General features: G+C 35.9%; 1 protein-coding gene across 1 annotated transcript; it reads left to right on the top strand.

Moving 5' to 3' along the window:
- The first annotated feature begins 1,740 nt into the window (after positions 1-1,740).
- Positions 1,741-14,122, top strand: slc19a2 (solute carrier family 19 member 2). The gene is made up of 6 exons (XM_042513344.2): positions 1,741-1,933; positions 3,984-4,544; positions 5,436-5,682; positions 6,790-6,982; positions 9,411-9,552; positions 9,892-14,122. Exons 1-6 carry the CDS (start codon positions 1,811-1,813, stop codon positions 10,048-10,050), a joined length of 1,425 nt encoding a protein of 474 aa, XP_042369278.2. The 5' UTR covers positions 1,741-1,810; the 3' UTR covers positions 10,051-14,122.
- Positions 14,123-14,159: the final 37 nt, after the last annotated feature.

The raw sequence follows: 14,159 nt of genomic DNA, 5'->3' as shown, positions 1-14,159 counted from the left end.
CAACCTTTGTTATTTAAAACTTTAAATCAATCCTCTGAGTTATATATTTATACAAACTTACAACTAGTTTTGTAGAAGTTTTGAATAATATAAACAGGCAAATCTAAAATAGTTGCCACTCCTGAGATTTGAACTTCTGATCTTTGGTCTGGTGAACACAGACTTACCATACTGAGCTAAGGAGCTTGTTCAGTTTCTGAACTGTATGTCTATATATTAGTCTTCTTCAAATTAAAACGCAATAATTCATTTCCTAATGACTGAAATATGACTGAAAGTGACAGTAAAACCAGTTCTGTTCAAAACATATTGTCGCCTGGTCTTTCCACCAAATAATACCAAAGTACAGACAGTGTTATCGATAAGGACTCGGATCATTCAGGAGTCTCAATATTAATAAAAAAGCACCATCCCTACTAATTCTAAGTATCTACTTTTGTATTTTGTTGACTTACTTTTACTTAGGTTACTTAGTCATTATTTGATTTATTTTTAGTTATTTTGTTAATTCATTATTTGGGCTATCTGTAGTTTTTTGTTTATTTATTATTTGGCCTATTTTTAGTTCCTATGTTTATTGCCTATTTTGTATATATACTTAAGGTATATATTTCTAATTTAGTTAGGGATGGGTGCACCAACACCAGTGCGAAGTGAGTCTTGAACCCGACACAGGCGCCTTTGTGTCACGAAAAAGCCCCACTGCGCCACCAATGCAGATGCTGCTCAGAGGTGTTGGTTTGTGGTATTTGACTTGTTGGTTGTGAGTTTTGGACCTGAAAATGAAGCGTAACTCATAAGATTTGAACCTCCAACCGTGTGGGTCTGTGAGCAGCAGTTTACCACTCTGTATTAATTGAACCAACACACTTTGCAATGGTCTGTTTGCATGTTTGACTGGCTGATTTGGGTGTTGATTTTAGGAGAAAATGAATGTAGCTTGTGAGGTTTGAAGTGTCAAGTCTGTGTTTTTTAGATTAGAGCTCTATCACTCTGAACCAGCCAGTTAGCCACAAGTTAATAGTTAATTTTACATATTTGGCTTCTTTATTTGGGTGTTGACTTTGAATAATAAAAGTCAGAGTAACAAGTGAACTTTGAACTTTCAACCTTCTGGTCTTTTGACAAATGCTTTATCACTTTCTACAAACTTACAGCTAAGATTTGAATAAATACATACTTTTTTTTTTTTTTTTAAGTCCTAATCTGTGACAAAAATTACAAGTAAAATCTCATTATATTATGACTTCTTTTCCTGTAAAATTTTAAATAAAACCTCCTAACAAACAAACTATCTTCAAACCCCTTGTGGGATTCTCTACATTTAAAACAGGCTGCAAAGCATCAAGTGTAGACTATGGCATTTTACCTATGGCAAATTTATTCTGCAGTGCTGAGCTTGAAGTGAATTTCCAACCTCTTGCTCCATATGTGCCTGATAATTTCCATTTTGCACCCATATTGTTGCTCTGGAAAAGTAAACAAAAACATGATTTAAAGTATGAGTCATGAAAATAATGGTGGTTTTGATTTCCAGAGTTTGCATGTTTTCTTTATTTTTTAAGATATTTTAGCATTGGGTACTTTTCCCTGATTAGAGTTATTTGCTTTACATAAGTTGAATGAATACTTTTTAGATAATTTTAATTTGTTATCCTGTCCTCTGCAGTTCCACTATCAGTCCAGCAGGTGGCGGTAGTGTATCTGAGTCTGTCCATTCACCACCAGCTATCAGCATTCACACCACCAGAGAAGAAGCAGTCGGCTGTCAGTCTGAGCGGCGTGTGGAGGTCATGCTTGTGGGTCCAACATGGCTTTTCTGGACCCGACTCTCCTGCTCTGTGTGTACGGCTTCTTCTCCAGCCTCCGGCCGTCGGAGCCTTTCCTCACCGCCTACATGATGGGACCGGACAAGAACCTGACGGAGACTCAGGTGAGTTAGCTCGCGGGGCTAAAGGCTAATGCCTGAGGGACTGCTTTCAGCACCTTGCATCACATTTGTACCTGACACATAATTTACATTTCAATGCTGGTGCAATGTAACTATGTACATTTACTCAAGTACTGCATTTTAGTATGAAACTGAAGCACTTGAATTGTACTTGAGTATTTTCTTTTCATGCCTCTTTGTACTTTTACTCCATTACATTTCAGAGGGAAATATTGTACTTTTTGCTAAACTACATTGACCGGGCAGCTGTAGTTACTTTACAGATTAATATTTTTGCATAAAAAAACATAAGAAAGGGTCATAAAATATGATGTTTTGCCATAAATTAAATGACCAAAAAATGAACATAATAACAGCTGCAACCGTTGTTGATTATTCAGTCAGTTCACAGAAAATTAATTGCCAGTTATTTTGATATTTATTTTTCTGTTTTTAATATTTGACTTTTTGGTAAGGATTATTGGTGTTGTTTTAAGTTCTGTTTATAATTTTGAGGGTTTATTCATGTTTTCTTCCCATTTTCTTTTTTGATTATTTCTATATTGACATATATAAGTATATAATTTTGGATATGTTTTTTCTTTTTTCTTTAAAAATAATTTTGGGTGTTTTTGTCCCCTTCTTTTTCTAATATTTTTGAGGGGTTTTGATGTTTTTATTTATTTATTTTTAGTCATTTTCAGTTGTTATGTGTTTTATATGTGATTTAGATATACATACAGACACACATACATATATATATAATTTTGGATGTCTTTAGGTATGTTATTTTTTATTTATTTATTTTTACATGGATGTTAACTTTAATTGCAACTTTGCTGGTTTGTGGAGGAATACAACCACATGGCAGTTATTCTAGTTCCTTGTTACACCTCTACAAAAGCTGATTGTGTCAGAGCAGCAGCGCATTGAAACACATTCCTCATGCTCAATAAGTTTCCTCATTATTGGCCCCACCTCTGTCCTGCTAGCTGACACAAAGCTGATGCTGATTGGATAACATGCAGTGGGTTATACTGAGGTTTTGTGACAGTTTAAATCTATTTTACATTTGAATGAACAACTAACCCAAATTCACATTGAGATCCATATTTCTGCTCTTCCAGCAGCCACCCCTAAACTGTTAATGTGTTAAGGTTTGCTAAAATATCCAACTAGATGTGTTCGAATGGTTCAGTCTTTTCGTTTTATCAGGCTAGTAACGACCAAACCCAGACACACTTGGCCCAGACGGGATTATCCCTCAGGAAAAAATGTCAGATTCTTTTGTTGCAGCTTAATCCTGAAATAATTACCTCCGTCAAGCTATAGGCTGGCCCAAAAAATGCAATGATAAATTGTTTTTTGCCCCAAATGACGTTATCATGGCTAGACCTTAAGTCGCAAATTACCGCCATTTTTTGGCTATAGACCTTACTATGAGTCAGAGCAGGAAATGCAGGAAATGCAGGAAATTTTTGAAGATAAGACTAATGAAGTTATTGGATTTTGGTGATAAAAGGTCGATAACTGTGACCTCATGTCTCTCTCATGCTTGTAAATTCGATATTTCAAGTAGGCTTTGAGGGAATTTCTTCAAATTTGGCACAAATTTCCCCAAAGGTCACTGTGTGACCGTGCATCCGTCTCAATCTCCTGAACTCAACTCATAACTCAAGTATGAACGGGTTGAAAATGTGTGTGAAGCATCTCTGTTTCATACCTGATTCATCAACTAATTGTTGCAGCTGTGCTTGTATAACTGTAGGGTAGTTTGATTTATTACAAAATAGCATGTTTTTTAATCTTCTCTTATGTTTTTTATGCAAAAATCAATAATATTAAGGTAACTAAAGCTGTCAGATAAATGTAGTGAAGTAAAAAAGTACAATATTTCCCTCTGAAATACAGTGGAGCAAAAGTGTAAAGTGGCATACAAAGAAAATACTAAAATAAAGTACAAGTACCTCATATTCATACAGTGCTTGAGAAAATGTACTTAGTTACATTCCACTGCTGCTTATTTCTGAACATCTCCATCTCTTATCTGCAGGTTGTCAATGAAATCTATCCAGTTTGGACATATTCCTACCTGGCGTTGCTGTTCCCCGTCTTCCTGATCACTGACTACCTCTGTTATAAGCCCGTGTTGCTGCTGCAGGCCACCAGTTTAGTAGTTACGTATATAATGTTATGGAAGGCGCAGGGCATGGTGGCCATGCAGCTCCTAGAGTTTTTCTTTGGACTGGCCACGGCCTCGGAGGTGGCCTACTACGCCTACATCTACAGTGTGGTGGAGCCGGCACACTACCAGAGAGTGACGGGCTACTGCCGCAGCATCACGCTGTTTGGCTCCGCTGCTGGATCTCTGATGGGACAGCTCCTGCTCTCCTTGGCCAAAGTTCAGCTGGTCCACCTCGTCATCATCACACTGGCGTCGGCCTCGGCGGCCTTCGTTGCTCCCTGGTTTCTGCCGATGCCCAAGAGGAGCTTGTTCTTCCACAAGGGTCTAGAAGGAGCGGAGGAGAGGCCACGCACCAGCAGCACGGCCCTGCTGGAGAAGGCGGAGGATTCATCAGGCAGGTTGCCTTTGAACGGCCATGACGCCCGCACAGTGAGTGACAGTCTGCGTGTTCAGGTCACACCAAGGGCATGATGGGATTTCCTCTGTTAAAATGCAGTGGTGTAACTAAGTACATTCTTTTCAGGCCACTTTATCTTTTTAACCAACTACATTTCACAGGAAAATATTGTGCTTTTTACTTAACTACAGTTATCTGAACGCTTTAGTTACTTTACAAATGACCATTTTTAAAAATGATCTTTTGTAATAAACTGAATTACCAAACAGTCTGTACAAGTACAGCTGCAGCGATTAGTTGATTAATCAGTCGATTGACAGAAAATTATGGCTGACTGAGTCTTTTGTTTTTTCGTTGTTTTTTTTGGATAATTTAAATCAAAGTTATTTTTCTACATTTATTTTCTTCTATTTTATAAAATTCAAAATATTGATGTGGGAGTTTTTGAGTGTTTTTTCTATTAAATTTTAATGTTGGCATTTCCATTATAATGTAGAGCTTTTTCTGGGTTTTTATGTTCTCTTCTTATAATTTTAGGTTTTGCGGATGTTTTTTTTATTTTCTCTAATAATTTTGAGGTTTCTAGATGTTTCTTAAAATGTATTTATTTTTTTTAAGTCATTTATAGTTTAAATGTTTTTTTTTTCCTAATCTGAAGGTTTTGGCATTTATTGTTTGTTTTTAAAGTTTTTTCTGCATTGGATACTTTACTTAAAATACTTTAAGTATATTTTCCTGATTAAAATTACTTCCCTTAAGTAACATTTTCAATACTGGACTTTTACAGAGTACTTTCATGGGGTGGTATTAGTACCTTTACTGAAGTAAAGGATCTGAATATAATACAGGACTGTTAAAATGTGAGAAACTGTATTTGTATGAAGAGACTTTGTCATGTTTGGCCTCCTTCACTCTCCCTGCAGATATGCAGCACCCCTGAGACAAGAAAGCATAGCAGCGGTCTTGTGGAGGTGTTAAAGATTTTGTTTGATGACTTCCTGAAGTGCTACAGATGTCAGTCCCTCCTGGCCTGGTCGCTGTGGTGGGCGCTGGCCACCTGCGGCTACTTCCAGGTCATCAACTACGCTCAGGCACTGTGGGAGAACATTCGTCCATCCCAGGAATATGAAATCTACAACGGCTACGTGGAGACACTGGCCACACTGCTAGGTAAGAGCTGCCACTTTGTCAGATTTTTATTTTTGTTTTTTTAGATGTAGACTTTTTTTCCAAATATGTTAATATACCCTGTCAGATGGATTTAACTGTGGCATGAAAGTAGACTGACAAAATAATCCAAAGTCATCAGTATCATGAGTTATATTTTTCCCTCAGCAGCAGTCTGAGGTGCTTCAGTCGGGGGCTGAATGATTGATCAGTTTATGCAGTCAAAGCTGATCACATCGAATCGATTGAATGTAGGCCATATTTAACATGAGACGCATATTGTATATATTCATATTGTTATTCTTACTTATGTATATCTCTGTTGTTCATTGTAGCATTGCACACATTTATATTTTTATATTTTGAACTTACATACTAGTTTTATACATTGCATAGCATAAGGCACAGCTTTATATTTTACACTCTCAGCAGATTATCCAAATTATAATTTCAGTATTTACATATTAGTGCTAATTGTCTATCATTGTATTTCTTGGCATGTTTATTTTTACACACATACATACTTATTAGTGCTAATCATTTACTATTGCTGTATTTCTGTTTTTATGTTATATATACTTGTGATGGTTCTTATTTCTACTTGCGATAATTCTCTATGCTGGCATCAGAGCGACTGTAACAAACCACAATTTCCCCCCGAGGATCAATAAAGCATCTGATTCTGATTGTGAGAAGAGAGGCTGCTGCAGAGTGAGTGAAAGCAAACTTTTAGACTCAGCACAATAAACGCTTAAGTTTCAGTTTCACTGCGCCCGACGTCCTGCTGGTCCGCTTGTGCTAAGAGTACGCTCTGCACCCCTTGAAATAGGTGTAATAAAGAACTGAATGATGCATATATTTCAGCAGCGCTATTAATGAACAGTCCAGCTTGAAAAATAGAAAATGTATTTGTGGTGGTAGATGTGATCATGGTGGGATGCCACAAATAAATGAATGTGTGGGAAACCCTGTCATACACTATGGATTGTACAAATAGGACCCAAAGTTCCTCTCCCTGTTAATGTAAACCCTTCAGGCTTCAGACCTGCGTACAGACGTCACTGAGGTATGACGAACAGTGTTTCTAACAGTTTTTGTGCTGGTCCGCAGGAGCTCTGGCGGCTCTGCTGGTGGGTTATCTGCCTGTGTGCTGGGCTGTGTGGGGGGAGCTGGCTCTGTTTCTCCTCTCCCTCCTGATGGCTGCGTGTGTGTTTGTTATGGACACAGTGAGGAACATCTGGCTGTGTTACAGCTCATACATCCTCTTCAGAGCCATATACATGCTGCTCATCACCGTGGCTACGTAAGTACAAAGAGGCGGCTTTTTAAAAAAGTCACTCGGTGTTAATTTAGATTAATGTCTGACTGAAACTGTATCACAGCTTGTAGGAAATGTTCATTTCTCTTATTTGAAAGGCTTTTGTAGGAATGAATTGTGAATAGTTGCTCACTGAAATTTAAAGTCCACTTAGACTCAAGAATGAACTGATTTGGTGCTCAAAGGTCAACGTCACTGCAAACTCAAAAAATATGTTTCTAACCATAACTCAAGAATTCATACACTAATTATGATACAATTTCACACAAATTTCTAACAGCATAAATCAAGGAAGTGATGGCATTTTATATCCAAAAGATCAAGGGATAACTTAACCCTTTGAAACCCAGAGCAATGTCACTTCTCTTGGGCTGTTTTCTGATGCCTTTCAAAAGTAATTAAACCTTTGAACTCTGAGAAAATTAGTGCAATTTCTTTCAAAAACATGGGAAAAGGGCAATGAGTCTCTTGGTAAGAAATGTTCCACAAATTGCAAAAAAAATTGCTAAAAACAATTTTTAGAAAGCTATGGAAAAATGTCTAAGTAAAAAAGAAAAAAAAAGCTAGGGAAAAAACTATACTTATATTTATCATAATGATATTTTAAACATATGTCACAAAGTAATTACAATTTTTAAGCACTTATCTGGGTCATTTCTTTGCTTGTTTTTTTCTTTTTTCTTTTCTTTTTTGTTTTTAACTAATTTTAAGGTAATATTCTTGTAATTTTCACTTATTTCTTGCTAAATTTTGGGTCATTTCTTTTGTTGCTCATCGTCTTCTTTCCATGGTTTTGAAAGAAATCAAACCAGTTTGCTCAGGTTTTAAAGGGTTAAAGGTTTAAAGGGATTTTCTTCAAACTTGGCATAAACGTTCACTTGGACACAAGGATGAACTGATTAGATTTTGGTTGTCAAAAGTCACTGTGACCTTGCATCTGTCTTGTTCTTGTGAACGCGACATTTGGTCAGATACTGAAGAGATGACACTCTTGGGTATCATCACAGTGCAGATGGAGCCGCACTATAACTAATTTTCATTTGATTGATAGCGACAGGATGACTCAACCGTTGCTTTTATTTGTTGCAATTATGAAATAGTTATTTGTATAAATGTGAAACAGTTTCTGTCATATTACAAAAGTGATAGAAGGAATGTCAGTGCTTTGAAAGGAGGTGAGTATTTAGTATGGATCAGTGTTTGTTGTTATCAGACATATTCAGCCCCCTGTAAGTGAGACAATAATGTCTTTCTGAAGAAAATCATATTGTTTCTTCATCAATATGAACAGACGGCTTTAAAGAGAAAAGGGAAATGGAAAACTTGTGTAACTGTGGGTCAGATTGCAGCAGCTGTCGACAGTAAAGTCTAAACATTAGACTTGAGGTTTACAGTTATGAGCACGTTCTCTCTCCTGGTGTTCTGGGTGGAAAAGTGTGGGAACAATACGGATTCATCATCCCAACAAAAACCAAACATGAGCTTAAACAAGCAGCACGGCTGCCAGCTCATGAGGGATTACCGTGTTTTCATCTGCTGTTCTTTCTTACTGGATCTCAACATGCTGTTTCTTCTTTAGAGGGGGCTGTCGGTTAAGGGGGGATTTGGATGTCTCTCAAGTTTAATTACTGTCTTATTTCAGCTTTTGTATATACAGGGTTCCCACACTCATGAAAAACCTGGAAAAGTCATGGAAAGTCATTATTGTAACATCATGGGGTATTTATTTTCTGTAGCTGATGATACAATGTAGCTTTAATATGTGTCAACGTGTGACAGGTTTATGGTTATATTTTTGTATATTAATGCATCATGAAAGTTTCTTCATTTTCTCCCTGCGTTCCATCTCTCCCTAAATGTATGCTCACTAGGCATGTCAATAATGGCTGTATTTTGTATTTATTCACTGCCGATTGAGTTCTTATTATTTTTATTTTGGGTGATTTTTTGGGGGCAGTTTTTATAGAAAACTTTTTTTAAAAAATGGCTTTTTTTTAATTCCTTAAATTTTATTTAAGAGGGGAAGGCATGTTTTCTTGAAAGAAAATCCTGCTTTTTTAAAAAAAATGTTTGGAAGTTTTTATAGAAAACTTAATAAAATATGTCTTTGCTTTTTTAAGAAAACAACCTTAGAAGACATGTTTTCTTTAAAAATTGGCAAAATTGCACCACTTATCATCACCAGAAACCATGAAAACAAATTTGTGTTCTTGAACACATCAGTGGGGATGCTGAGATTATGTTTGATTCTTACATTTTTAAAAAATGTTGGGCAAGTGTGGCAAGGAAAAAAAAATATTTTGGCTCCTTGAAAAGTCATGGAAAGTTTAAATAATATAATATAAAAAATTATGGAGACACTGCTGTAAACTTTCCTCATGTCATGATGTTTTCTTGTCATCTGGCCCATTAGATATCAGATCGCAGCCAGTCTCAACATGCAGCGCTATGCCTTAGTGTTTGGAGTGAACACCTTCATTGCCTTAATGCTGCAGTCTGTCCTCACCGTGGTGGTGGTGGACACAGCTGGTCTTGGCCTCGATGTCTTCACTCAGGTGAGGAGCTACAACAATACAGGCATTTTGTTAGCATTTCACCATTCAGGAACATACTGTGTCACAGAGAGTTATTAGAATAAAATTAAAAAAAAAAAAAAAAACACACCAAAACTTTGAGGTAAAAATAGAATAAAACTACCAACCACATTTTAAAGAAGAGGGAAAAAAATCTGTTGAAATTCTAAACAAAATTGGAAAAAAAAACATCTTCCAAACTCAAAATCATTTAAAATATAGAGAAAGGTTTAAATGTTTGTCAAAATTATTGGCAATAAATTTTCTGTTCTCCTCCTGCAGTGTAGATTTGATTGATAATGTCTTGTTTCTTTCCCGTAGTTCCTCATCTATGGTGGCTACTTTGCTGTCATTTCTGGGATCTTCCTCTTTGCTGGGATTTTCAAACTGGCCTCCAGGAGGCGCTCCAAGCAGCAGGAGGAGGAGGAAGAGGAGGAGGAAGAGGAGCAGGCCGACAGCCCGGCAAAAAGGACACCATGATAGATTTTGATTAGCTTCTCACATACTAATGAGGTGAGTGAGCGCAGTGGCAGTGGCTTTGGCTACATTTATTTTAACACTATATTATGGTCACTATGTGGCTGGAGAGCAGGCTGACAGGTACGCAGCCCGACATATTGTCATCATTTTGTTATTATGACAAATATGTTAGATAAATGGGCAGGTGGTGTACATCGGGTTTATGACAGTTTGTTTGGTAAAAGCGGCTACCTGCTGCAGCTGGTAACTTCTTTTATGACTGAAACCCCTGATGAGAGCACTGAGACCAACACTACAGAAAATGTGCACTTTGAATAATCGGTGAGCGTAAAGAGCTGCACAGTGAAGTGAAAAGTCTTCATAGGGTCCCTTTGAAAACTGGACTGACACCACTTTTCTTGTGCTGCTTTCTGATGCCTTTCACAAGTATTTAAACCTTTGAACCCTGAGCAGATTGGTATGATTTCTTTCAAAAACATGGGGGAAAAGGCAATGAGCAACTTGCTAAGAACTGTTCCACAAATTACGAGAAATTATTAGATTTGGAAAATAATGTTTGAAAAAGTTAGTGAGAAAGAAAAAAGTAGGGAAAACTATATTTGTAATTGTCATAATTACACTTTTTTTGTGTTAATTATGTTATAGAACTATTACTTGTTCATTTACTTGTTTGGTTTTAGCATTTTCCGTAAAATGTTGTGATTTCTTGCTAATTTTGTGGTGGTTCGTTGCCTTCCTCTCATGTTTTTGACAGAAATCAAGTGAAATTACTCAGGTTTCAAAGGGTTAACTTAAAATATAGTCATACAAAATGTATGTAGAACAGTGAGCTTTAAAAAAAAATCTTTGCTCCATAAGATATATAATGTCAGAATTTCTTTCCTGTGCATTTCCCAGCTTACTAAAGTTAGTGCCTTCGGCTTTATGTAAAAAGGCATTAGTATGATGCCTTAATAGCACTGCTTTGTCTGTGTTACATCTGACACCAGCCAAAAAGAGATGTTTGTATTTTTATATTTATTATTTACTCTAGCTGCATAGATTATGTAGTGCACTCAGGGCTTTACTGAATAGTTGAAGCTTCGTAGCTTCGTCATAACGTTGACATTCGAATTCTCAATCAACATTCAAACGCTGCACGCTTTTGTTTTTTGTTTGTTTTATACTTGCACATGTCTTTTCTTTCTATTGAAACACAGTATTTCTGCACATTTGTAGATAAACATTTAGGTTACACTAATATAATTATCGAATTAGAGTCCAGCGATTGTTTCCGACTCGTACGTTTCAAACGTTTAAATTAACTCTAGAGCATTTTTAAGTCTAAAAGTCAAAGTTTATTGAGAAAAAGATAGATGTAATAATTTCCAAAATTATTGATATGTTTTGATTTGAAAAAATATTCTGCTTTAATCCATTTTTGTTGGTGTTTAGCCTTTTAAAAACAACAGTTTTGCTGTGATCAAAAAAAAGCTGTCTACTCTCCCGCTTGCTGCACATAAAGGGAGGTATGCAGCTGCAGGGCTGTCTAGCATCAATCTAACAGCTCCATAAATTACATTTATTTGAATAGCTGAAAAAATGTTCACAAAAAGAAGACCAAAATGTTATTTCTCCTCTAAACATGATGATATAATAGATAAAACAAGTAAAAAATATTTGACAGACATTAAAAGCTTCATCTAAAAATGTCAGTCGAAGCTTTCAACGTTAAAAAAAAAAAAAGTATTGAGGATTTTGTTTTATAATTTTAATTTGGCTTAGTAACAGGGTTTAGCACACATTCATTTATTTGTAGCAGCCCACCATGATCAAAACATCTGCTTCCATGTATTTATTTTCTACTTTTGGAGCTGGAGCGTTCATTAGGAGTGCAATTGAATATATACACTGTTCAATTACTGATTTGCACTGCACTCACAGAGCCCAGAGCGTACTCTGCGCACAGACAAAGCAGCAGAATGTTTAAAGCGAAAATTAAACGTTTGTTAATAGCAGCAGCTGCTCCTCTGATGCATCGATCTGATCAGCTGTTACCAGATCGAAGGATCAATTATCCACCCTGACTCAAAACCATGAAAAGTGCAGCTGAGGGAAAGAAGACCTCAATGACATCTTCCCTCCCATGCTGACACTTTCTTTGCATGAATTGCAGACTATCTTCCCTTATGTCGGTTGAGTGTAATACGCACACCTTTTCGTTAATTAATTTTATTGGCGATCATTAAAATAAAACGCAGATACAGGTAATCTGCAAAATGTCAAATATTGGTCCTGATATTCGGCCCCTAATTCGAAACTTCGAAACTAAGAAAAAAGAAGTATTGGTACTGATGAGTGTTGGTATCAGATTTATTAAAAATGTATCTTAAATGATTGAAAATGAAACACTGCTGTTGAAGTTTGAAATAATGAATGTTTAGCTGTTTACCTGCATCAAATGTTTGACAGAGTTAGGCTGCAGTGGAGAAACGTGTCACTCAGTGTAATGGTGGGTCTTATTGATGACATTTATGGACCACAGAAGCTTTATGGCACAGAGAAGAAGATACACAAGGCTGTAGATCAACACACAGTACTTGTTAGTGGGTACATTCATTGCTGATTTGTCTCAATGAGACAGTCATAGAAAATAAGTTATTCTTTAAGTTATTGTCTGACATCAAGCAAATGTATTTAGAAGAACTATGGAAAATATGGTCACATATAAACTGCAAATACCTGTAGGCAAAAATATGTCTTCCACACACACACTTACAATCATATACAAAGATAGCTCATGTGTTGCTTAATATAGATACAAGCTCTTCATAACAGTGTTGAATTAGTAGCTGTAGAACTTGTATAACAAATAGTTGAAATATTTGTTATGTAGTTCAGTGACAAATGGGTGCCTCATGTTCATGTTTTGCAGTTAAATATGTTTTCAAATGCCTTTTCCTATCAACAAACAAATATCTTGAATGATCATAAAACATTTTCACATGTTAGGTGATCTGCACAGATTTTATAGACTGTAAAACTGTATTAACAAAACCTCACATATATTTTTAGATATCTACCTATATGTACAACAGACATTTATCTCTGTGAAAAAGCACTTCCTCTTTGTATGATGGTTTCTGTGTATTAAAGGTCCAGTGTGTAGGATTTAGTGCCATTAAGCGGCAGAGGTTGCAGAACTGAAATTTCTTCTGCGTGCCCAGCGTGTAGAATAATGGCAGTTGATGCAAAAACAAAGTATTAAGACCCAGTGTTTGGTTTGTCTGTCTTGTTCTGGGCTGCTGTAGAAACAAAAAACGGCGATTTTTTCTTCTTCTTCTTCTTTTGAATTTATCTTTTGGCATTTTTTCATTAATGTTTTGTGTTTTGTTTCTTTACATTTTTTGTGATCATTAATTGTCATTTATTTTCCTTAAAATTTAGTTTTAAAAAAACAATGGGTTTGGAAGGCATGTTTTTGTTTTAATTCCAGTAATTTATTTCTTTTTTTAAAAAAAAATAATATAGAATTTAAGAAAACAGGTTTGAAAAGCATGTTTTCTTTAAAAATCACCAAAAATGACACCATTTACTACAGCCAGAAACTGTAGAAACAGAAATTATTGTAGGTTTTCAAATTCCTGACAGTCCTTAAACACATCATGTGGGGTGCTGAAATTATGTTTGAACTGAGTTTGAATCTTGTATGTTTAAAAAATTTTGAAATTGTGTCCATGACAATGTGTAAAAACCCATTATTATATTTAATATCTGCCAACAGATGTCCATAAGTCTTACACACTGGACCTTTAAATGTATTCTTTTGACACTGGTGGAGGCGGTCACCTCATCAAAACTTCTCGTAAATCTCACCTGTGGTTTTTTACATTCCAGATTTCTGTTAAATTCTTTGTTACGTTTTTAGAATTGATCATAAATTCAGTCCTGTGTGTGTGTGTGTGTGTGTGTATTTTTTTATTTTCCTGGAAGGTGTGTTGTGATTATACTGTGAACATGATGAATGGATTTATATTTTGACTGTTACTTTTTTTGTTTATTATGTCTTTAAATAAACATAAATAACATCTAATATCCAAAGTTTTCTTGCATTATTGTCAGGATGTTTA

Source organism: Plectropomus leopardus, chromosome 24, assembly GCF_026936395.1.
Source record: "Plectropomus leopardus strain MGB_pleo_1.0 chromosome 24, ASM2693639v1, whole genome shotgun sequence".
In the NCBI taxonomy this organism is placed as follows: Eukaryota; Metazoa; Chordata; class Actinopteri; order Perciformes; family Serranidae; genus Plectropomus; species Plectropomus leopardus.
This window is presented reverse-complemented; position numbering and strand designations above follow the sequence as displayed.